Raw genomic sequence first — 24,724 nt, 5'->3', positions numbered from 1 at the left:
CTCTGGCTTGTTTCACGCGCACAATTTAAACGTCATCACAGTTTGAGAGAAACTAAACTTTTTCTCATGGATTTATTAAAATGACTTTACCAAACCATTCATTTATTTCATATCGTCTAAACCATTTAAAGCAGCCTGAAGTGTAAACTTTGCCACCAGCTCACAGTCAGTCAGAGTGTTTTAGTTTCCACTGGAGACAGATTCAGAGTTTTCGTCAGTGATGCGCTCCTCATTAAAACGAACCAAAGTCTGGAAACACGCAGCACGTCCGAACCAAGACCACCAACAAACACATGAGGTGATTGAGATTTCCTCAGGGTCCGAGGGATCCGAACCCGAAACTGCTTTTGACAAGAGTAATTTAACTTCAAGGCAAAACAACAAGCAAAACTCCTCAAATGATGCTTCAAATCGCAATGGAGTTCTTGCACCTATTTTCTTGAGGACAAAAAAGACTAAAGTTAAAAGTGTAAGTGCTTATAGTCAACCTCATATTATAGAAGTGGACTCTACTTCTTGCCAGGAGCCAGACAAATTGCCCATATCAGGATTGGACGTGTGTTTGAGAGATGTCCAAGTTTCTAATCCAGCATTTCCAGTCAACAACTTCTTCAATATATTGCACAAGAAACACTGCCAAGGTCGACAATATTTTACATCCAGCGGTGAGTGATTTATCTGCTCTTCATATTAGAAATATGATGCTTATTTTTTTTCTATTTTTTTCTTTTTTTCAGACAAAGTACAGGCCAACCAGGTTGACAGTGGCGATGCACATGAGAGATCCAGTGCTGCAGAGGAAGACAAAACTACAATATTTTCCCCTTCTCACGTTCTTCAGGATATTACAATGTTAACTCCTGAAAAGCATCACAAAACTAACAGATTAAGCCGAACTCGGAGACTCAAATATGGAAGTGGCAGATTAGAGAACATTATTGAACAAGAAAATAAAAGAACAAAAGAGCCCAATTCAGACCAGCAGACCGACAAAACCTCAGCGGTTTTCCAAAGAGGTACATAACTCAATAATTAACCTAATCTTAATGATGCATCTCCATGAAGATGTTGCCTGGAGTGTTCCATAGTATGACATTACTCTTATTTATCTCTACGGAGACAGCAGGTGACACCACAGAGCCAAAGTACATGTCAGATTTGTGGAGAAGCGAGCCCACTCATAGTAAGAATGCAGGTTTTTAGGTCAATAAAATGTTACTGGGCCAATGTAACATGGATACGTTTAATGCCATACTGGGACACTCCAGTCAATCTCAAGCAAGTGGCAGATCCTACACCAGAAAAGTTACACAGTGCTCCTTTAACTTTGTTTTATACAGCATCATCAAATACATCTTCTATTTTTTTACAGAACCATTTAGTGAAGATGTTCTTTGGACAGATAAATACTGTCCTTGCCATTCCAGTGAAATCATTGGTAACGTGAAAGCAATAGAAAAACTACACAGGTAATTATAAATATCACCATAAAGTTCACCATAAAACTTTTATTAATGCGAGTAACCAGCGATGTCATTTTGTGTTTTAGCTGGTTGAAAAAGTGGAAACTAAAATCAGATGTTGAGGAGAGGAAGAAATTTAAGGAAAAACAAAGTAATGGTATGAAGCTGGAATAGTATTTTTGTTTACCTTAAGATTTGTTTTTGCACCGTTTTGGATTTGCACATTATTCTTTGCAGACTCGTGGGACTGTGGGGACTTTGTGGATGAGGTGGGGTCAGAAGACACACAAGAGGAGTTATGCAACACCATTCTCATTTGTGGTCCTCCTGGTGTGGGCAAGACCGCATCAGTGTACGCTTGTGCCATGGAACTTGGGTTTAAGGTCTGTAAACACTTTTAAAACTAAATGAAATGACATTTAATTTATCTAAACAATATAGACTCACTCTTAACCCATTCCAGGTGTTTGAGGTGAACTGCTCCTCGCAACGCAGCGGAAGAGAAGTGTTGGCCCAGTTAAAAGAGGCGACTCAATCTCATCAAGTGGAGATTTCTGGTAAAGACCCATTAAAGCCATCTTACTTCAACAGCTACAACGCAGTCCGGAGCTCACCCAAATCTGACATTTTACCTGGTAGGATATGACTGGATTTTTTTTTAAGCTAAAGTATATCAGAATTGAAAACCTAATGTTATTTATTCATGTTCATTTTCAGCAGTAAAGATGCCCAAAAAGGCAACCGTCTCCACTTCCAAAAAGAAGCCAGTACAGATTAAGTCCAGTGGCAAGGAAAGCGATAAACCCATCACCTTGACTAGTTATTTCAAAACAAAAGCAAAAGCAGATCATTTATACCATTATGAGACAACAATGTGTAAGAAATCAACAACCAAAAAAGAACCACCAGATTCTGCTGTTAACAATGATTCAACCAACAAGAAGGTGGCTACTTCTCTTATTCTGTTTGAAGAGGTAAACCATTTGGCAATTCTATACGGAGAAATTAAAATGAGAGAAAAGCTGTATGATCATTATGACTGCCTTTTATTTCAGGTAGATGTCATTTTTGAGGATGATGTGGGATTCCTTGCAGCCATCAAGACCTTTATGGCAACCACAAAAAGGCCTGTGGTCATGACAACCAGCGGTATGTGCCCACTACACCAGGTTACATATGATATTCTGGGGGTGTTGTACATTGATCTCTATTGACAGGATGTTCAACAGTTACCATGGTGACACAATGCACACATTAGCAAATACAGACAAGAAAAATAATAAGTGGATTTAACACCAAATTTGGATCTTCGGATGAATGCGAGCGTCCATGGACCTGTTTAGTAGGGCTGGGTATTATTAAGAAGTTCCCGATACGATACATACCCCAATACACAGGCCAAGATACGATACATATCTCGAAACAGTGCACTTTTGATTCGATACAGTATATTTCAAATCGATTTGCTATGGTTCAATAAAAAATAATGGCTAAATAATGGCCGTGATATAAAAAGTCATTGTTAAACCACTTCTTGTGCAAAGTTCATATGAAACGCACCCATTTTAATCATCAAAACAGTGAATATGTCAAATGTGTTGCATAAACGAGTTTCCTTCCTCTAAACAAGCAACAAAAATTGCAGCGCTGTAACAAAATAATTTAGCAAAATATACCAGAAAAGATAGACAGCAGCCCATGATATTGATACTGTAGTGCCACATTAAACAATACAATATATCAAAATTTAGATATTTTTGCACTCCTCTACTCTTTAGATATTTGATTTTTTTAACAAAAAGGTGAGAGTGACACACTGAAAAACTGTTGGCTACTGCTAACTGGCCTGTGACTGTAATTTTATGTGTGAGAGATTTTTGACGCGCACAAATCTTGTCATCTGTTATAGTTTCAGCCAAGTCACATTGTTAAAATAAACCACCAGTCTAAATTGAGGGAGAGAGTATTACTACTAACAGGGTACTAACAGAATATAGGATGACCAGATGTCCCCATTTACCCGGGACAGACCCATTTTTCAGCCCCGTGTCCCCTGTCCCAGCAGATTTATCCAAAACCATTGATTTGTCCCAGTTTTATACAAGAAATGTCCCAGGTGTCCCTATTTCTGACCAATTTGATCCCTACCAACAGTAAAGAGAGGCATACATTGACATTTGTTTATGAAAAATACAGAAAAGCTGCTTAAAAATGACCAAAACACAAACTGTGACTATAGTGACTCATGTTAGTTTTGAATAAGACATGAATGGGCCGAGTGCAGAACAATTCTCTTTAATTACGCACTTGTTTGACATTTTAATTATTACCAACTGTCCCAAACCCAGAGTGTCCCAATTTTTTATTTTGAAATTCTGGTCACCCTAACAAAGTAGTGCTTTTCAGTGTGCTTCACAGGGAAACACACATAAATAAATGTGATTTTTTTGTAGATCCTTTGTTCAGAGAGAGATTCAACTCTTGCTTGAATGAAATTATTTTTCAAACTCCATCAGTGGTAAGACAAGTTAAAATTGGACACAGTGGGTTAGTGCTGTGTTGCCAGAACATAATGAGTGTGGGTTTATTTCCAGGGTGATGTGTGTAGCTATCTACGGCTGGTTTGTTTGGCAGAGAACGTACATCTCGACCCAGATGATGTGAGGACTCTTTTCACTCTGACACAGGGAGATGTGAGGCGCTGTCTCCTCCAGCTGCAGCTCTGGAGCACAGGTTATAGAAGTCACAGAAGTAAGTATCTCTGAAAGTATAATTGCAGTTGTTTTTTTTAAGTAATTCTCAAAAATCCTGTGTTGTCTTTTTTAAGTCAGTGAGGTAGAAATTGGTTATAAAGGCTGCAGTGAAACCATGTTAGGTCTTCAGTCTGTCTCTGAAAAGAATCTGCTACGGCTTTTACAAGTAAACATCATCATCGCATCTCAATTTGTTTATTTTTGCCCGGTCTGTGAAAATTCTGTGTTTTTATTTTACAGCCTGCTTCATGGACAGAGCAGCAGATGAAAGAACTACTGATACCCATGACAGAAAGTTGGAGAAATGGTTCCCCAATACTTTACTCCAACTTAGAGCTCCTTCTACATAAAGCGGACAATATGTGTTTCGGTCAAGATGGTAAAAAGCCCCTTTGTGACACTCAACAAACTGAAACTTCTAGTCGATGTTCAAATAGATCTGCTGCTAAAACAAAATCTAGACTTTGCAGAAAGAAGAATATTCTGTCTACACAAAGAAGCTGCTCACCAACCAGGATTTCTCAAAAACCACAAAGTTCCACTGATAAATTGGAAACAGCCAACAGCCTTTCTGCTTTGTCTGATTTCTTTGACACCATGTCTTTTATCGACGCAACAGCTCCAATGGCCCAAATACTAGTGTCAGGTCCACGTAACCCGAATGGATTTGTTTGGACTGGGGCAAAGTTACAGGATGGGCTACTGGATGAGATGAGAGAGGAAGAAGACAAAAATCAAGAGACGCTGCTGGATATCAGAGCCGCTTTGGAGGCTTTGGGATTTCACTGCTGCTGGAGGCAGGCAGACATTTACGAAATCCAGAGATCAAGACGAGGAGATGCATCTAAAAACCTAAACAATATCACTCAGCATCTGGATCCACACATGTAAGTCTAGTGTATGTTAAATGTGCACTGTGGAGGGTTCAGTAACTGATTGTCGCCACGTTATTGCTTGGGAATGTTCCACAGTGAAGCATTAAACTCATCCATCTCCATGAAAATGAGCAGAAATGAAACTAGGCCTGGATACTGGTCAGATCTATGGATAGGTGTCTCAGTATATTTCAGAGTATCTATTTGTTCATGGTATTTTTAAGTAATAAAAACATACATAATGGAATAAATGCAAAACAGACAAGCTTAATACTGTACTGTGGAACATTCCAGGCAACAATCACATCCCCATGGAGACAAGCAGGTGGTGGATCCTCTACCAGAAAAGTTACACAGTGCACCTTTAAATTCAACTTAAAATGGTAAATTGTGTCTTATTTGTTTTACTAGTGCTTCTCAAAGGTTTGATTTAAGCAAAAAAGTTCTCAGCAGTCGGTACTTCAGTTTGCTCCAGAATAAATACGCCGTTTGTGTTGACTACCTCCCCGTCGTACGCTTCATCTGTCGCACTCACAGGAAACGAAAAAAGCACACAGAAGAGTTGGACAGGTAAGCCACCTACAAACACAAGAACTTAAATATTAAAGTTTTATTGGTTAACTTATTCCCCTTTTGCTCTATAGGCGTGTTAAGGCCTTCAGAACTCAACTAGGATTGTCAAAGAATACGGTTAAACTCCTGGCAGGTGATGTTTTTTAAGACATAAAGGAAAAATGGACACTGTACTACCTCATCAAGCTACATGATATTTTAACCATGCATTTATCAAGTAGGAAATAAGTATTAGTCTTTTATTTATAAGTGCAAGAATAAAGTTTTCTATATCTTAATTTCCTATTATTCCAACATGCTTTATTAAAACCAGCCATGATGAAAACAATGAACACAATTAGCCACCAGTTTAATATCAAGAACCTATAAGTGTATCAAAAGGTTTACAGCAGCAGAATTGGACATCTTGAAAATCCAACTTGGTTTCTTGTGTGGTGGAGGTAGTGTCCGCTGCATACGTGTAACAATTATCCAGACGATTCATTGAGCAGCTCATAAAAAGCCACGGCCTGAAGCAAAGCATCGCACAGCTCCTCCCCTGAGCGTCGACTACCCATCTGAAATGAGTTCCTGTGTTTGACTAAGAGCTCCGAAGGGAAGTTTATCCTCGGCAACTTTTGAGTGACTGATTCTGTCATTAGTTTTTTCACAGTCTCTGCCCCACTGGTCCGAGATTCACCCACCATGAGCCCGAAATGGCGCCCTACGGCTGTGCGCATCATGTTCAGAACTCTACAAGAGAAGAAATTAACACTTTTGTGAACTGTTAGTACAGGTTAGTATAAATGCAGTGTTTCCCATTTAGAGGAGATTATGGTGGCCCCTTATAGTCACCTAATGGCAAAATCAGTTTGTTGCTCTTTATAGTGTTAAAAATATAAAAAAAAAAAAACTGTTGATAGAGACATGCACATCTAATAAAAATTGCGATTGCGTGCTGGGCCCAAAGACAAAAATTGTCCAAAAAGATGAAAGAGATCTGCACTGCAGTTCTTTGAAACTCCCAACTTTTTATTTCAATGACACCACAATGTGACAGTTCGAAAGAAGATGTAGAAAAAGAAGAGGTAAGGGCATGTCTGAAGAAGGGCTTGACCCGAACAGTCACATTATGGTGTCATTGAAATTAAAATTCGGGAGCTTTAAAGAACTACAGTGTGGATCTCTTCCTTTTGCACAAAAATATAAAACATAACAATACTGTTCAAATTAAGACTTGAACATGAAATATAGACAATGTATTTACATCTGGGACCACCATTGTCCGAATTAAATGTATACTAAACACTGAATAATAATGATAGTTACCTTGGAGGGATGTTTGGTTCGGGTTGAGGGACTCGGGGCTCCAGCAAAGCAAAAAGCATGGCCTCCACTGTTCTCATATGAGCCATTATAGGGAACAAAGCTGTATTCTGAACAGAGATGGAAGATTTCTCAATGATGTAGAAGTCCGCTTCAGGAAGATTTTCCACAACTGTAGAAACCTGTGATCAAAAATGACAATCAAAACCACAAACAAGAAACTACATTGACTGAGTTAGTTTACGTTTATAGTCGTACATCAGTGAGGTAGAAAGAAGCCATGTAAGTTCCTTTGAGAAAGTTGGGGCATTCCATCTGCTGCCAATCCAAGAGAGTCATCCCTCGATCGACATGTGCCCAGGCTATTTTATTTGTTCCACATACAATGGAAACTATAGAACCAGCATCCTGCAAAAACAGTGAACCATAAGGGTGGGACCAGGTACAATTTCTACAAGACACGAGATTTGGATCTTCGAGAATGAGACAAGATGAGATTTTGATATTGTTCAATCCAGTTCATAATTTTGGGCTCACCATTTTTGATTTACTTTATTTAATATTTATGCTGTCATTATAGGACAGCTCTGTGGGACTACAGCTTCACAAAAGAAATATAGCTCACCAGTAGTTAACTCTATTTTTTTGCACAAGATCTTGTCCCACCCCTTGTGAATCTTCAGTGAAATATTATTACACATCAAAATGAAATGGAAGTTGTTGTTGTTGTTTTTTTTACCTCCAGCCAGGACCTCTCAACTTCGGGTCTGATAAACTTGGCCAGATTAATTTTAACCTTTCGCTCCTTTTTAACAGGATTAAGAATAGAGTTAAACACAACTACTGCACTTTTGTGTTTGAGAAGTGGTACATTCACCACGCTTTCCAGAGTCTTAAAGGGTCCATTTTTAGTCCTGTAATCTACAATGTTGAGAGATTTTCGACCCCGGAGGAGTTTGACCCCAGACAGCTCCGGTAGCGATGCATTGTTGAGAAGTTTCAGGATAGCTTCTTTTTGCTCAGGTGTGTAGTAGGCGTCCAGCGGCTTGTTGTCATCGTCTTTACAGGGACCAGATCCGACAATGGATGCGTTTAAAGTCTCAAAACCGGCCACAGGGACACGGCTCCTCCAGCAGCATGTACACTGCAGATAACGAAGCTCAAACTTGGGCAGGGAGCAGTGTGGGGTCCCTCGGAATAAACCAGGCTGCGCTGTAAGGGGCAGTATAGAAAAAGAGTCATATACCTTTAAATATATCTTAGCATTTTTTATAGTTAGGATGACCAGATTCAGTTTTAAACCCTGTGTCCCTTGTCCCAGCAGATTTATCCAAAACCATTGATTTGTCCCAGTTTAATACAAGAAATTTCCAAGGTGTCCCTATTTTTGACCAATTTGATCCCTGCCAACAGTAAAGACAGGCATAAATTGTCAATGTGTTTGAGTAAAATACAGAAAAGCCGCTTCAAAATGACCAAAACACAGAAAATGTGGCCACACTAACTCATATGTTAGTCATGAATGGGCCGAGTGCATAACAATTTTTCTTAATTACGCACTCGGTTCACAATTTTATTATTACCAGCCACCACAAACCGATGGTGTCCCAGTTTTTGAATGTGAAAATCTAGTCACCTTAAACTTTGCATTAATTAGTAGCGTCTTCATGTCAACTATAAACATGCCAAACCGGCTTTCGTAATTTCACTGCGATACGGCGAGTGCAACATTAATATTAACGTGATAATAACAGGCCTACCTCTTTGGACTATAGATGTTAGAAACTGCCTGGCGACCCACATTATAAAAAAAAATATATTAACAAAATAACAAAATAAGCGCCAACATGTTTTAGGTTTGTTGCCCTTCAATCGCGGTACTACACATTTTTGTCTCCGGTAGAAAACAATACTGTTTCACATAGTTCCTAGAGTTGGGGAGGAGCACCGCGTCTACAGTCTACAGTGTACACCCACCCACATATTATAATTAGGTACATTAAATTAGTAATATATAAATTGACTTTAGCCAGGTGAAATTAATAAATTAGCGCAGTATTTCTGAATAGATGTAATTTTCTTTTTAGGACAGACTATAATGCACACTCATCACAAAAGCTGCAAAAGCTGTCTCTCTCCAGTGTAAAATGGTGACATTGTTGTTTCACTTCCTTTCTCTGTTATTTCTAGACCTCTGCATTTGTGTTCTGAACAATAAACTTCATGATGCTATGCCGGTAAGAGGAAATTGTTAGCCTGGTCACTTTGCAGTGATACTGAGTGCATGCAGGTGGGGTCAGAATGGAGTTTGAACCTAGTAATAACTCTTTTGTTTGAGCTTTCATATTTTACCCATGGCAAATTTGGAAAGAAATAACAAAATCCTGCTTGAATTGATTCAACTACCTGGGAATAATGTTTGTGCTGACTGTGGATCTTCAGGCAAGTACTACAATGACATGATCCAATGATTCACAACTTTCAAAATTTGTGGTTTGCTATGATCTTTTTTTAAACACTGCTGTGTTTTCTGGTAAAACTGCTGGGTACGGGTTAGAGGAAGTTCAGTATAATTTGACCTGTTCCCTAAAACCACCGGTTGCAACCATTTTTACCATGTTTTATATCCACAGAACCTGACTGGGCGTCCTATACTTTGGGCATATTTGTGTGTCTTAACTGTTCAGGGCTTCACCGTAATATCCCGTCTGTGAGCAGAGTCAAATCTGTGCGCCTGGATTTCTGGGATGACTCACTAGTGGAGGTATTCAAATTTGGAGAAGTTTAGAAGTACTATTACTATTACTATTAATTACAAATAATGTATATAAACTTTTCCTGGATGGTTGTATACATAAACAGAACAAACACAACAGTTTTAGAGATTGTTTATGTTTTGTTAACTCTAAAATATGCAAAATAAAGTTTTAACAAAAGAGTTATTAATCACCACTTGTAATGTGAAAATTTAGCCTGAATAAATGAAATAATTATTGTGTTTTTGCAGTTTATGCAGAAAAGCGGGAATTTGATTGCAAAAGCTTTCTATGAAAAATGCATCCCTTTTTTTTATTACCAACCAGAACAGAAAGACTGCGTGTGAGTATAAGTATAATTACCATAATATATTACGCATGGCCAAATCCCATAACAACTGAGTTAACTAACAGTAAGAGGAACATAGGAAAGGAAATTACATGCTGTAATTTATATCATTGCATTTAATTGGCCTTCATCAGCTGTCAGCGATTCTTCCTGGAGTCCTGTGTAACATGTTTTGTGTGTTATGGACAGTGTGCTTAAAGACCAGTGGATTCAAGCAAAATATGAGAGAAGAGAGTTTACTGGCGAAAACAATGACTATCAGCGAGCATATATGTTAGGTAAGTATTCCAAAGACCTCCACAGACAACCATAGTTTAAAATGCAATTTAGTAATTTTCCTTTTTAGATCCTTTTGATATTATTCTATGGAAAAAGGGCAAAAAGAACAAACAGTTCCTAAAGAGGAACTTTCTTCTGTCGCAGAAAGACTTCACCTTGCGATACTTCGTAAAAGAGGATGTGGGTAGTGTTTCAGAGTTACCCCATTAAATAAATGTGAATTTAAATATATATATTTAAATATAACCTAAATATACTGAGCATTTTTCTGTTGTCAAGTGTAAAGTACCCAAACACATCATCAGTATGAAGGACCTAAATGCAGTTTTTCAGCCAGAGAAGATAGGACATGCTCATGGGCTTCAAATCTCTTTTCTGCATGATGGTGAAAGAACCAGAAATCTCTTTCTTTACCATGAAAATGCACAGGTGACTTGAGCAAAATCACACTTACATTCATAACATATATAAGAGTTTTATACAGTAAAGGCATAACTGTATTGCGTATGTTTATTCTCAAAAGTAATATTTTGATGATTTTTTTGCAGCTAATCGTTTCTTTTTTCAATGCCCTTCGGAAAACACGCTTGGCATACCTTCAAAAGAAAAATCCCACGCTTCAAATTAATGATGTAAGACAAATTAACAGTAAATTCAATTCAATTCAATTCAATCTTTATTAAGAACACAAGATATCTGGTTCATAGTATAAAAAAAAAAAAACAATAGTAAGAATAAAAAGTAAATCCATTTTACCTGCATATTTCACATTCTGATTCATTTCACAGTTAATACCACAGCTCACAAGGCCCTCTCTAATGGAAGGATACATGGAGAAAACTGGGCCAACGGTTAGTTGGTCTCAAAAATATTAAAACAAATAATAACAATAAATAAATATATTATGCATGCTTATTCTGTTTTCTTTTTTTAGCAACGTGAGCCCTTCAAGAGGAGGTGGTTCACTTTGTGCTCCATGAATCGAAAACTTCTATATTTTAAAACACCTCTTGTAAGTTTTTTTTTTTTTATCCATGTAACTAATATATTTTATCCCAAATGAGAAAGCATTTTTGTCCTAACAGGATGCCACAGAGCTGGGGGCAGTCTTCATTGGCTCAGAGAACCACAGTTACACTGTGTCAGAGCTCAGTGGGCGCAGCACGAGGGGCGGGCGCTGGCACTGTGGGCTCAGCCTGCAGACTCCCGGGAGGCAGTTTGTGTTTATGTGTGAGCAGGAGGAAGACCAGCGCGAATGGATCAACGCCTTCAGGAAAGTTATTTCTCTGCCCATGAGCGCCGAGGACTATGCAAGTGAGATATAGTTTGGCACCAGAACAAAGTTATTTCAAATAATACCATCTGATATTTTTTATATTTGTTGTATTTAGATGAAGCCAACCTCAGAAGAGCGAAATGAACACTTCCACCTCCTACTCTGAAACTAAGTTGTTTACAAAGTAAATGGTCCAGAACAGGACACCCTTACTGAATATAGATGTAATGACCTTGAAAAGAGTAACACAACTGCTGCTATTATATAGCAGAGTTTATTGGGGTTTTTTTTTTTGTTTTTTTTGTACGACTCCTGTAGTGTTATATGTTTGGTATTTATTTAAAATCCATTAATTTTTTGTGTTTGTCCATTTTAATTATTTATTGTGTTTCTATTAATTATGTCAAATTATTCAAATGAATCAAATAAAATGTTTTGGCGACTGGTGTGTCTGAAAGTCTGTGACTGGCTAAACTGTTGTGGCTGTACTGTTGTTGTGTCCTTAGGCAAGACACTCATCTGGCCTAATATTCATCCATGTGGTGTGTGGTCGGATGGTGGTCGGTTGAATTGGCTGCCTCATTTCCGTCAGCCTGGGCAGGCCCCAAAGAGGAGAGAATGAAGCAGGGGAGGGGACTCGTCTCATGGTCCCTGTGGCCACCTCTTGGCAGTATATGAGGCATAAAATCACATTTCCATATAATATACCATCTTGCTGTATCACAGAGAAGCCCAGTGGTGCAGTCTTAACACTTTTGTCTCACAACAACAAGTTCTTGGGTTCAATTCCCCTGACTGGTCAATTGTGAAGTATGTTTTTCACCCTGTAGGTGATCTGGATCAGTGTCCCCCATGTGCTCCAGTCATATTCTACCACTAAAACATATATATGCCAACAGGTATATATTCAATTTATCATTTCTGTAGGTTTATTGTTTTTTCTAAAGTTATATAACACACATTAGTCAACCCACAACATCAGACTTGATTTAATTGGTTACTGCCTTGGATCTATGGTTGCTACCATCCATTATCCATGAGTCCATCATATTTGCCAATAGTGATTTAAAAAAGGAAAAAAAAAAAAAAAGAAATAAAAAAAAATAAAAAGTTGAGTAATTTGAATAAGAGCTATCTTTTACCAATACACAATCTTTGGTCCACGTGAGGGGCGTGTCCACGTGCTCCTGCTGCTGCCGTAAACCATAGATCTATGTCGTAAACCATAGCCTCGTAAACAGTCAAGTCCTTGTGCAGGTGAGCGGAACAGACCGTGAACATCAAGTGAACTCACGCTTGTTCCGTTGGTGTTGAGGCATCTTAATGACACCCTGCGTCCTGTGAACTGTCGACAGGTATTTTTCGGATCTGTGCCTTGCGCGGTTTTGCGATAAAATGTCATTCAGGCACTAAAATGCAGCCGTAGTTGGTCGCACAGGCCGTGGAGCTGGTGCTGCTGTCCGTCATCCGGAGCGGGGCTTAGATGTTGCCCACAGAGCGGTGCACCTGGCTGGTTTTCCACGTTGGACAAGATGCGCAAGGACGTGAGGATTCTGTTGGTGGGAGAGCGTAAGTTCATATTTATGTAGTTTTAAGCTCTGCAACTGTAGACTAGGCCTAAAGCTCCAAGCAAACAGTCCATTACACAACGTGTTTGTGCTCTGGGAGATAAGAGAAGCATACTCTAGCTTACATTTAACTGCTGCCTCAAACAAAAATATGAATTGGATCATGATTTTATTTTGTGATTAAGTCAATAATAATCCTCCACCCAATTCGTGTGTCTTTGTTTCTTCACAGCCAAGGTGGGGAAGACCTCTCTCATAATGTCTCTTGTCAGCGAGGAATTCCCAGAAGTGGTGAGAATGGATCTCATTGACCACAGTTTACATCTGTGTGCTGTCCTTTAGATACAGTATCCTGAACTTCATTGATATTCACTGATACTGATTGATTCGCAGGACAAATGTTGAGTTTTTCCTGTGTTTTATCTTCAAAAATTGATCATTTTCAAAATTAGTGATCATTTGTTTGTTGTTGTCTTCACACTTGAACTACAGTGTAGCTGTTTTTCCTGTAGGTTCCTTATCGAGCAGAGGAGATTACTATTCCTGCGGATGTCACGCCAGAGCGTGTGCCCACTCACATTGTGGACTACTCTGGTACATTCAAGAGAGACATTTCTCTCTCATTTTTAAACTGCAGTAAAATGTACTCTTAAATCTTTCTAAATGTTGCTTTAAATTTTTTTTTTTTAAACCTCTTCACAGAGGCTGAGCAGACAGATGAACAGCTGTTTCAGGAGATTGCTAAGGTCAGTGTGTGTGTTTGTTTGAGTGTTTGACAGCAGGAAGTGCCCTGCATCAGTTCATGCGTGTTCTTTCTTGCACAGGCAAATGTGATTTGCATTGTTTATTCTGTCAACAACAAGAAGTCTATAGAGAAGGTCAGTTGCTGCTTGCAGTGAAATGTTTAAAGTGCTGAAAGGACACACAATATGAATAATATGTGTTACTGTAGGTGACGAGCCACTGGATCCCCCTGATCACAGAGAACACTGACAAGGACAGCAGGTGGGTTTCCTGTTTCTATGACCACTGTTAAAAACTTTAATATGATGTGTACGTTTAGATAACCAAGTAAATTGAACATTTCTATATGAAGGGTTCCTTTGATTTTGGTGGGGAACAAGTCTGACCTGGTGGAGCACAGCAGTATGGAGACCATTCTGCCCATCATGAACAAGTACAGTGAAATTGAGACATGTGTGGAGGTAAGATTAATGTTGTAAATGTAATTCTACTGTAACTAGCACTGGTGCACACTACATACAAAGACACTGTGTAGTGGCCAAACTTGTGTGCAAGGTCCGCTATGACTGTAGCGTGTGTGGTGTCTCGGACGCGTGTTCCTCGATTGTTTATTGCCATACCTCAAAGCCATCCAAAATACACAGATTAGGTACTCCATAGACAACAGTCAAAAGACTGTATACCTCCACACTACAACACCTGTGTGTACCTTTTCTCCCCCCTTATATAGGACAGCAAATTACATAACACATTAGAACTAGTGCCATACTGTATTTTGCTGCTCACTTTCTCCTTAATCTGACCTCCCTACGGTTTGACCTGATCTTGGGACACCTTTTAGTCCTCACACCTCGCTGATGTGTGCTCCTGTGTTTTTAAGGCGAGTTAAATGTTAATTGGCACAGGTGTGTCTCTCAGACAGATCAGAGCGTTAATCCTTTGTCTGGTGGATCTTATGTCTCAGAGGAGTGGCATTATCTCTGCGGGATACGTTTAATGAACCTTTTACTTTTAGCCAGGTCAATACAACCTACTTAGGATGCTTCTCAAAATACTTCTTAAACAGTAGACTATTAACATTGACAATTCATTTTGTGACAAAATGTGTGTAAATTGTGTATTTAAGGTCCTCTATTACAATAAATTGACTCTTGGGTTTAGGCCATGGTGTAATGCTGTTACCTCTTCAAAAACATACCTGGAGGTGTGTTTTGTTTCATTCACACATGTTTGAATAATCCTTTCTTATGAGTCTCATTCTACATCTCCAAAACTCAAAATGTTGTGTTTCACCTTGTGATATCATGTAGTTGTTTTAGTTCAGTACAGCTGGGCAATTCCAGGGCTGAAATAATCCAAAGAGTTTAAAACACAGTGGAGCACCATATTACCACATGACATCACAAGGTGGACCAGAGTGATTTCTGAACTCAGTCTAAATATGCAGAGTTTGTGTGTTTAAACATGTGTGAATGAAACAAAGAACAACTCCAGGTATATTTTAATTAAGAAACATTATCACATAGATCAGAAAATTGTGTAATATGGCCTCTTTAATCATTATAAACCGCATGTACATTTGCTCTTGGATGCATTATATGAGTGTTAAGCTTTCCATTTTATTTGTAAATATTAATTTTAATAAACTTATTTTTAAAGTGTTCGGCCAAAAGCCTGAAGAACATTTCTGAGTTGTTCTACTACGCCCAGAAGGCGGTGCTGCACCCTACTGGCCCTCTCTACTGTCCTGAGAAAAAATGTGTAAGATATTGACACACAGCCCAAAGAAAAAGCTTTTATGCTAATCCTAATATGTGATGTATTTTGAATCTGCGGAGTATTAATCTGTGGCTCCTTGTTTTGTAATAGATGAGATCCATGTGTGTTAAAGCACTGACTCGTATCTTCAAAGTGTCTGATCTGGATAATGATGGGATACTGAATGATAATGAGCTCAACTTTTTCCAGGTAAATGAGTTTGGCTTCATTAATGGTTAAAACACGACTATATGTCTTTTTAACATTTCCTTTTTTATATAGCGGACTTGTTTCAACACCCCCTTAGAGCCCCAGGCACTAGACGATGTGAAAAATGTGGTGAAAAAGAATTTAAATGATGGCGTCCGTGACAATGGACTCACTCTGAAAGGTAACAACAGACAGATTGTAATAATCTATTCAAACAGTTGCCAGTGTGTTCAAATACATTTTTTTCTGTTTAGGTTTTTTGTTTCTTCACACTTTATTCATTCAAAGAGGTCGACATGAGACCACATGGACAGTCCTGCGGAGATTTGGTTACGACGATGATCTTGAGCTCAATCAGGACTATCTCTTTCCTCTGTTGGTGTCTCAAAAGCTGAATCTGTAGCCACTGTTTTTGTTTAACTTTAATAAAGGGTTGTTTTTTAGGTTGAAAGTCCCTCCTGACTGCACCACTGAGCTCAACCATAATGCCTACCTCTTCCTCCAGAGCGTGTTTGACAAACATGACAAGGTGAGATCCCAAAGGTTTAGTGTGGTATTACTGTTTACATTAACTTTTAACTTTGCACAGCACTTAAGTTTAGTGTGACTGTAACATTAACTGAAATACTGTGATGTGTTGTCAAAAGTTTCACAACATATTGAATTACAAGCTCCTTGGCCTAAATGCATTGTTTTATAGCAAGAACAGCTAAAAACACACAAGGAACTACATAGACCATAATTCTTTGCTTTATTTCTGTGCCGATAACATGGAGAAATAACAGTATAGTATTTTTCTATCGTATTTGGTGTAGATAGTAATGATGGTAACAAAGATTTGTCAGGGCATTTTCAGAGGAATAAGTAACATGACTACAAAGTTTTATTTTCACACCACATCACAGTAGGTATCTTAATGTGTGATCTAGATGTTGTTGTATCCCTACTGTGCACGGATCTACTAAAATACACTACAACTTTGACCACCCGCTGGGAAACAATTTAACTTTTGACCACTGAGAACGGATTGACAGGATAATTAGAGGCAGGGTTCAAAGGTCAAGTTGAGGAAGTGCCAAATGTGTTTGTTTAGTAGCACTGACTCTACCTGCCTCTGTCAGGATCGAGACTGTGCCCTGTCACCAGACGAGCTGAGTGACGTGTTTGATGTTTTCCCATACATGCCCTGGGGTCCCGACGTCAACAACACAGTGTGCACCAATGAACATGGATGGGTCACGTACCAGGGGTTCCTCTCACAGTGGACGTAAGGAACATCAAAAGCTTAATTTCTCGCAATTACGTCATGTAAAGACTTTAAATATTTCAGGTTATGTTTCTGGAGGTGGCATGTCACGTGCATATTTTCACTGAAATAGAAAGTTAAAACAATAGTTTGCAAACAAGCAGAAGGAAACTCTCCTCCAAGCTAATAAGAATCAAGTTTGTGGAGATGCAAGCCCGCTCATGCATAGCATGTTTTTATTCTGTTTTTCAGTCTAATAAACAAGCAAAATGAAAGGAAAACAAAACATTTGATTTGATTTTATCGCTCATAGTTAATTATTGTGGCTTTAAATAACTCATTTCCAAATTACATAATATCTCATATTGCTTATAAAACCTGTTAAAACTGTAATTTTTATGGCAACAAACATTAAGTGCATTTGCAATTCATGGATTCTGGATGTGTCAAAAATCTGCTCTCTGAAAATAATGAATTAAAGCCAACATAAAGTCATAATATTAAAATAAATCTAATCTGAATTATCTTATTACAATAATTTTGAGATTTAGTTTGTTTTGTGTTTTTGCTTTCTTAGGTTGACAACGTATCTAGATGTGCAACGATGTCTGGAGTATCTGGGTTACCTTGGTTATTCAATAATAGCTGAGCAAGAGTCCCAAGCTTCAGGAATAACTGGTAATTATTAACTCTCATGTCATATATCTGTCAAGAATAAGAAATCTTTTGCAGGTTATTTATGATGAAGTTCTAATAATAATATTTATCTTATCTAACTGCATGGTGATTGTAAATAGTTGAAGAGGGTGGATTTATCTCTAGTGTGGGTGAACTGATCCTGCTTTGGCTGTGTGCTGTGCCCCCTGCAGTGACCAGGGCTAAGAAGATTGACCTACAGAAGAAACAAACCCAGCGCAATGTTTTCCGTTGCAATGTGTTCGGAGACATCGGCAGTGGGAAGAGTGGTTTTCTACAGGCTTTTCTGGGCAGGAATCTTATGGTAATCTTTTGCCAAATATGAACAAAATACAACATTTCAAGTGCCCATATGATGCTATTTTCTGATCTAATGTTGTTTTCTCATCAAAAGCATACTTGGAGTTATGTTTCATTTCATTCTCACATGTTTAACACACAAACCCTGCATATTTAAGCCTAGTTTGTCTCTCACACTGAATACTCTCTTAAAACACTCTGTTCCACCTTGTGATGTCAGGTGATTATACAGAAAGTGCACCACTGTGTTATTAAACTCTGTGCATCTTCACTAGAATCATTTGTATAAATTCAGACTTGGAATTGCTAATCTCTGCTGAACAAAAGGTAAAAGATAGCAGTAAACTACCACTTCATGACATTGCAGTGGAACAGAGCATTCTGAGCATTGGAGATGTTGACAGACTAATAATAAAGGATTACTCAGACATGTGTGAAAGAAACAAAACATCCTAACTCCAGGTATGTTTGTGATGAGGTAACAACATTGTAATATAGCTTGAAGCTCATAAGAATCAATTTTGTGTAATATAGGAAATTTAAAAAAATGATGACATTGTACAGATGAACCTCAAATACAGATTCTTTCAATAACAGTGGACTAATTTATACAGTTATCAATAACAAGATAACTCTATAAATCAGTCTTACTTGCACGAAATAGAACTAATGTTAATGTCGCATAAAGTTAGTTTAGTTAAGTTCAGTCTCTATTTGAAGGGACAGTGTACACAGACATTAAAGGTGCACTGTGTAACTGTCACCTGCTTGGAGATATGCCTAGAATGTTCCTCAGTATGACCATAACTTCATGAATCGTCATGGAAACTTGCAAGCCAAATTGCAGGTTAGATTTGTGGAGAGGCGACTCCACTCACAGTAAGAATACATGTTTTTTTCAGATATTTTTGATCAATAAATAACACCTTAGTGTAGACAGACTATTTTAATGCCATGCTGTGGACCATTTAAACCAAAGCATTAACATCTTCATGGAGATGTTGCGTAATGGACTCGTTACATTACAGGACCCCATCCAGAAAAGTTACACAATGCACTTTTAAACTCATAAAAACAGATGTTTTGCACCAGACCTAAATAGCCGGTTTCCATCTTGAGTCCCTGAGTTACAGTAATAAATTATACAATGCAAATACGCACATGCATACACACACACACAATGTCACACATGTTCAATACAACTTCAAACCTCAAGAAAGCATTAGGTATTTACAAAATTAAGAGTTTCACTTTATAAAATACATATTAACCTACCATTTCTACATTTCACTATTAGATCAGTCGACATCTTACAAAAATACACCTATTTCGCTTTGTGTGGTATTACGCACTTGTTATCAGTGCTGCAGGTTTGGTTTTTCCCCAACCACTTTTTAAGATCCACAGAAAGTTTTGCATAGTTTGGCTTTTTAGTTCAGTTGGGAGATTTTCCAGCTCATTTATTGCATTATAGAACAAGGCTGTTTGTGCAAATTTATTCAAGTCACAAGGTAAAGCTGACACTCAATAATGTATGTTTATATATTTTTCAATTTCAGCGCCAAAAGACCATCCGGGAGGAACACAGATCATACTATGCCATCAGCACAACTTATGTTTATGGGCAGGAGAAATACCTTCTTGTGAGTATTTCGTTGGGAGTATTATTTTTTTGCTTTTACTTTCAATGTAAAACAAATGATTGAGTATAAGTGATTCAGAGGTAATCATGAACCTTTGTGGAGAAATTGAGATTAATTACTCTTATTTATTTTATTTTTTAGCTTCATGAAGTGTTTCCTGACTTTGACTACCTGACTGATGCGGATTTGGCCTGTGACATAGTCTGCCTGATCTATGATATCAGTAATCCTTACTCCTTTGAATACTGTGCCAAAGTATTTAAGGTAACATGTCACTTTTGCTGACAATATTAACTAACCTCTAACCTTTAATCTCATTCAAAGGTTTTTTGTTTTATTTTCAGCATTACTTTATGGACAGTAAGATCCCCTGTATGATGGTAGCTGCTAAGTCAGATCTTCCTGAAGTGAAACAGATGTACGGCTGCAGTCCTCTGGAGTTTTGTAGGAGACACAAGATGCCTCCTCCTCAGTCCTTCACCTGTAACACCTCAACCGCCCCGAGCAGAGACATATACACTAAACTTGCCACTATGGCCATGTACCCGTAAGTATTCAACACCATTGTATTGTCTATAAAGGTAGAAAAGGCTCCCAATAACATGATTTTAATAGCATTTGCCTGACCACTGAAATAAAATATTACTTCTACTTATAAGCGAGTTAAAATGAAAGCAACTGGACTTACTTAGACATCACCACCCACATCTGCATCTGGTGGGAGTAGCAGTCACCTACACAAGAAGCCCTGAAGAAATAGTGATAGTGAAACGGTGATTTCAAAAAGCTTAGTAAGTCCCGTTGTTTTCTTTTTAACTCGTTTATAATGTCTTATTCTTGGATGTCTTAAAAGTTGCATAAATTAACTACTTCTACTTTAGAATCTTCAGAAATTTACTGAGCGAGGATATTTTAAGTGTCTAGTTATTTTTCATCATTGCTAAAAGTCCTGCTAAATATCCCTTAATGGTAATTATTTGTAATGTAAATGTGCTCATAATAGTCCAAAAGTGACATGTTTGATCGGTTTGTGCATCTGGGCTTTCAAATGATGAAGCTCTTTTGATTTCTAACATGGTGATGGCTTGTCTCTAACCTCCTCCTTGTTTCCGGTGTGTGTGTTTGGTTGTGCGTTTGAATGTTGGGCCTCTTCTTCTTTCTGCTCCTCCTCAGTCACGCCCGGCTGCGCTGCATGTGTACTTGTAACCGCTGTACCTTCTGCTTGTGTCAGAATTTCCTCAACTCTGAGCTGCTGCAGACCATCAGGGCCAAACTCTACGCTGTGGTACTGAGAAGGTCCTCTTACAACTTCTTTACTGTTTTTAATGAGTTTTTGTGGTGTTACATTTCTCATCCTCTAACATTTATTTCTCTGTGTACCGTGTGTGTGTAATTGATAATCTTTTCTGTGCCGCTATCAGAGAAAGACATCCTAAAAAATGTTTTATGACTTATTGTTGTTTTCAAAATATGCACCTCCAAGGCCTATAGCATCCACAAGAATGTGAAAGCAATTATCCATGGATTGATTCCACGGGGGTTTTCTCTGTTTATGATGCAATTTCAAAACCAGAGCCAGGCTTTATGGTGATGTATGGAAACAAAACAATGCAAAGTATTTGAGTTTTCATGGTAGATCAGAATCAGAATGAGTTTTATTGCCGTTGTCAGTGCACAAAATTCACAAACTTGGAGCTTGTTTTGACAGTATGAATAATGATAAACAATGAGAACAATGAACAATCGCAGTAAATGGAGTAGAAACAAAGAACTCCCTGATACAGAAGGATATTTTTAAAAAGCATCTGTAGATTGACAAAATTATCATGTGCAATATTTTGTTCATTCACAAGGATACAACATCTAACTAATGCAAACATGTTTTACATTAATTAAGGTTTTTGTTATAAATGAGTATTTCTTATGCTTTCCCACAGACATGTTAGCCAAGCTGACCTGAAGAGCTCCACCTTCTGGCTCAGAGCGAGTGCTGGGGCCACAGTATTTGCTGTTCTGGGCTTCGCCATGTATAGAATCCTCCTCAGACTGCGGTGATCCTCCACCCTCCTCCTGGTACCAGCTAGACTCATTCATGTACAATAACAGTGACTCTTAAATATATTCATTTAGAAATACAAATATTTTATAGTTACTTCCTTCATTCCAAATGTATTTTCTAATTTGCATAATAATATTTCATTCATTACATTTCCTCAAATGTATATATAACACGGGAAAGAAACTGAGCACATTTAATTTTGTATTAAAGTAGCTTATAGTGTTAATCTTAAAAAGTTTGTAATTAAAGACAAATATATATTTATTTATAAAAAACTGAACTGTTGTGGGTGAGGTGGGTTCAGAATATTTAAGATATTTCATGGTTAAGTGAAACTCATCAGATGAGTTATGTGGACTGACTTTCTCTAGTGCCCTCAGTAATTTGTCATTACTGTAAATGTACAGTATCAAGTACAAGTTTATTTAGTACTGCCCGTATGGTACACAAATCTCCAAATTGGCACATATTGCTCAAAGCATATGGGTTTTTTAATGGAAATTACTCTGTATGTGGGTAATTAAACTGCACTGCAACACCTTCTGATACTTCACTGACCAGATAAAACTTTCAGAAATCTTAAAGTCTGCTTTTCATAAGCTCCTGTTCATGTTTAGGTCACTTTATTTCTCAAGTCTAAACCAATGCAAAGATGTTACAGGTTTACAGGTGTTACAGATGCATGCTTTACATTACAGTATTGTCAAAGCAATATCCTACTTATGCATATTTTATTTTGTGTGCTCATACTTTGCTAAAAGATAAAATGTATATATTTATCTTAGATTTAACCTTAGTATGGCCTTATTCCCCTAAAAGATGCAATAATGTCCACCCATGTCATTTCCACATAAGCTTTTTGAAAATCATCATATTTCAGTGCATCCAATGTTTACAATAAAGTTATGTACTACATTTTGTGCCCTGTCCTATGTATATTTTTTTAGAGACTGTTTAATATGTGAATTGAACACTCATTTGAGTGAATAAGTTAGCCTTGGACTTAAACACAAGGGGGCAGCATTGCCTATATCACACACATTTGTTTTTGTATTAATATGATTTAATTGTGCACTAATCGATGTAAAACATTGTAAGAGTTAAATATGTAGATTTCTGATTTGCATAATATTATTATAACATATTTTAGTTTTAGCGGTAACCACCAGCCTAATAATTTTATTTTATGAAAGTACTCATGTTATATATATCACTTATCTGTGGATGTTATGACACCTGCAGCAACTTTTCTGATCTCACAGCTCATTAACTCACACTGAAGCAGATTTCAGACTTCTCCTGTCTGTGTATTTATAGCTTTACTTATACAAAAAAAAAAAAAAAATCATAACTGTAAAAGAATTTGTGATCACTTATTTCTTCTTTTTCCATTTTTACAAAACAAACAAACTTTACTGGTTACTGTAATTATATTTGTGGGGCATGGTTTGAATTATTCCCCAATGTTTATAGGACAGGTAACATGTTTTATTTAGTTCCTTTAGGGAGCCTGATTCAGCAGATGTGCGTGTTTTAGTCGGCTGCAGGCTATCAACCACATTCATATTTGGACAGATTTTGCTTGCAGTGGAAGGAAGACCCACTGCCAGTTTCTTGCAGGGTCCACTGAAAGAGGCCAGCTTACCAACACCATCTGACCATGTGTTCTTTTCCTGTTGACTCATTTGAATAATAGACATCAACTTCCACCCCATTATCAGCTCTGTTTGATGTCTCACATTTTAATGCTGTGTTGTCTGCCCATATCAACTACAATGTAATTTGTAGTTCCTGGCTGAAGGGGACAGTTATATCCCCCTCATCTAACCTGGAATTTACAGGAGAGGACACACCCCAGTCCAATGAGCCTCCAGGGTGCACCATACAATTTGACCGAGGTGTGTCCTTTATAACTGATAGATTAAAGAGTGCTTCAAATACTATCAACAGCCCACTCTGTCTAAATAATATAGACAGGCTTTGGGCCGTGTTTCAATGCAGTGTGCACTTTTTATAACACAAAACACTGGATAACGTGATAGATGTCAGGGTTAATTACATTTGTAGCTGTTTATCAGTTATTTGGAAACACTGTGAAACTGGAGGAAGCCAATTATTGACCCTACTTATTGTTTCCATAGTGATTGTTGGCATATTGTGTTGTAATATGAACAAGCTTAATGTGTGTCAGAGATGTTGTAGAAAACGGTACAGCTATTGTATGCAAAACTCCTTGAATCAGCTATAGTAGGGATATAATACGTAAGGAAGGATCATGCAATGAAACAAAGAATATGTTAATTCAGTTTCTTTATAAAATATATGATTAAATATATCATTTTAAGGCTAAAGTAAATTTGTTAAACTGTACTGTACTGCCTATGGCTCTAATAAACTTAAAGATCCTATATTGCGCAAAACTGATTTGGGCTTTAATCCATGTTTTAATGTTACCACCTCAAAAACATACCTGGAGTTGTATTTTGTTTCATTCTCACTAATACGTCATCTTACTCCGTAATGGCAGTGAGAAAAGTTGAGAAGAAAAGTACCAAATTACAGGAAGTAGCGCTGAGACAGACACAATTTATGCACGAGCAAGGCATTTTTCTGACAGTTTAAACCAGATCAGCCAATCAGAGGGCCAAATACTGGTGCTCAATACAGTGAATAAATCAAATATGTGCTGCATTTTTAGCAAATTAGAATGAGACAGCGGACCTTAGAGTCAAAAGATTTGCAGTAAAAAGTAGGCTACTGCTTAAGATAATTTGGGCGAATTCACATGAAACCCTGAGGACCACAAAAAAAATTGTTCTCGGGACCACAGTGGCCTGTAGTTTGGACATGTCTGAATTAAACCTTAATCTA

At 37.7% G+C, this 24,724-nt stretch overlaps 4 protein-coding genes across 7 annotated transcripts; 3 read left to right on the top strand and 1 right to left on the bottom strand.

Annotated features, from left to right (window-relative positions):
* Positions 1-31: 31 nt before the first annotated feature.
* On the top strand, positions 32-5,928 carry atad5b (ATPase family AAA domain containing 5b). 2 transcript variants are annotated; one of them, XM_055158554.1, is made up of 14 exons: positions 32-665; positions 738-1,016; positions 1,373-1,469; positions 1,550-1,620; positions 1,701-1,846; positions 1,927-2,098; positions 2,184-2,437; positions 2,519-2,612; positions 3,917-3,981; positions 4,058-4,214; positions 4,291-4,382; positions 4,457-5,103; positions 5,503-5,661; positions 5,736-5,928. In XM_055158554.1, the coding sequence occupies exons 1-14, from the start codon at positions 221-223 to the stop codon at positions 5,809-5,811; spliced, it is 2,754 nt and encodes a 917-aa protein (XP_055014529.1). In that variant the 5' UTR covers positions 32-220; the 3' UTR covers positions 5,812-5,928. The 2 variants fall into 2 exon arrangements, with proteins under 2 accessions (XP_055014529.1, XP_055014528.1); XM_055158553.1 differs by having other exon boundaries at positions 2,181-2,437.
* Positions 5,929-5,992: 64 nt separating this feature from the next.
* On the bottom strand, positions 5,993-8,894 carry tefm (transcription elongation factor, mitochondrial). Its single transcript, XM_020938559.2, has 5 exons — positions 8,730-8,894; positions 7,709-8,181; positions 7,228-7,377; positions 6,973-7,151; positions 5,993-6,396 (listed from the first exon to the last, which is right to left on the bottom strand). The coding sequence occupies exons 1-5, from the start codon at positions 8,770-8,772 to the stop codon at positions 6,132-6,134; spliced, it is 1,110 nt and encodes a 369-aa protein (XP_020794218.1). The 5' UTR covers positions 8,773-8,894; the 3' UTR covers positions 5,993-6,131.
* A 216-nt stretch (positions 8,895-9,110) lies between these two features.
* Positions 9,111-12,064, top strand: LOC110172641 (arf-GAP with dual PH domain-containing protein 2-like). 2 transcript variants are annotated; one of them, XM_020938547.2, is made up of 11 exons: positions 9,111-9,411; positions 9,603-9,733; positions 9,977-10,068; positions 10,264-10,352; positions 10,421-10,533; positions 10,633-10,782; positions 10,902-10,985; positions 11,142-11,204; positions 11,288-11,365; positions 11,439-11,667; positions 11,745-12,064. In XM_020938547.2, exons 1-11 carry the CDS (start codon positions 9,324-9,326, stop codon positions 11,771-11,773), a joined length of 1,146 nt encoding a protein of 381 aa, XP_020794206.1. In that variant the 5' UTR covers positions 9,111-9,323; the 3' UTR covers positions 11,774-12,064. The 2 variants fall into 2 exon arrangements, with proteins under 2 accessions (XP_020794206.1, XP_055014531.1); XM_055158556.1 differs by having other exon boundaries at positions 9,154-9,206.
* Positions 12,065-12,859: 795 nt separating this feature from the next.
* rhot1b (ras homolog family member T1) lies at positions 12,860-22,768 on the top strand. 2 transcript variants are annotated; one of them, XM_055158389.1, is made up of 20 exons: positions 12,860-12,984; positions 13,056-13,198; positions 13,430-13,488; positions 13,710-13,791; positions 13,900-13,943; positions 14,022-14,075; positions 14,150-14,202; positions 14,294-14,402; positions 15,601-15,702; positions 15,811-15,909; positions 15,982-16,090; positions 16,164-16,284; positions 16,354-16,438; positions 17,031-17,176; positions 17,733-17,833; positions 18,025-18,155; positions 19,711-19,794; positions 19,936-20,058; positions 20,139-20,341; positions 20,968-21,725. In XM_055158389.1, exons 2-20 carry the CDS (start codon positions 13,162-13,164, stop codon positions 21,185-21,187), a joined length of 1,962 nt encoding a protein of 653 aa, XP_055014364.1. In that variant the 5' UTR covers positions 12,860-12,984; positions 13,056-13,161; the 3' UTR covers positions 21,188-21,725. The 2 variants fall into 2 exon arrangements, with proteins under 2 accessions (XP_055014364.1, XP_020794112.1); XM_020938453.2 differs by lacking the exon at positions 20,968-21,725 and adding an exon at positions 21,732-22,768 and having other exon boundaries at positions 12,866-13,198.
* The last annotated feature ends 1,956 nt before the right edge of the window (positions 22,769-24,724 follow it).

This window comes from Boleophthalmus pectinirostris, unplaced genomic scaffold, assembly GCF_026225935.1.
Source record: "Boleophthalmus pectinirostris isolate CB_2022bp ecotype Guang Dong unplaced genomic scaffold, ASM2622593v1 HiC_scaffold_22, whole genome shotgun sequence".
NCBI lineage: Eukaryota > Metazoa > Chordata > Actinopteri > Gobiiformes > Gobiidae > Boleophthalmus > Boleophthalmus pectinirostris.
The sequence above is the reverse complement of the archived record's forward strand: the minus strand, read 5'-3'. Positions and strand labels throughout refer to the sequence as shown.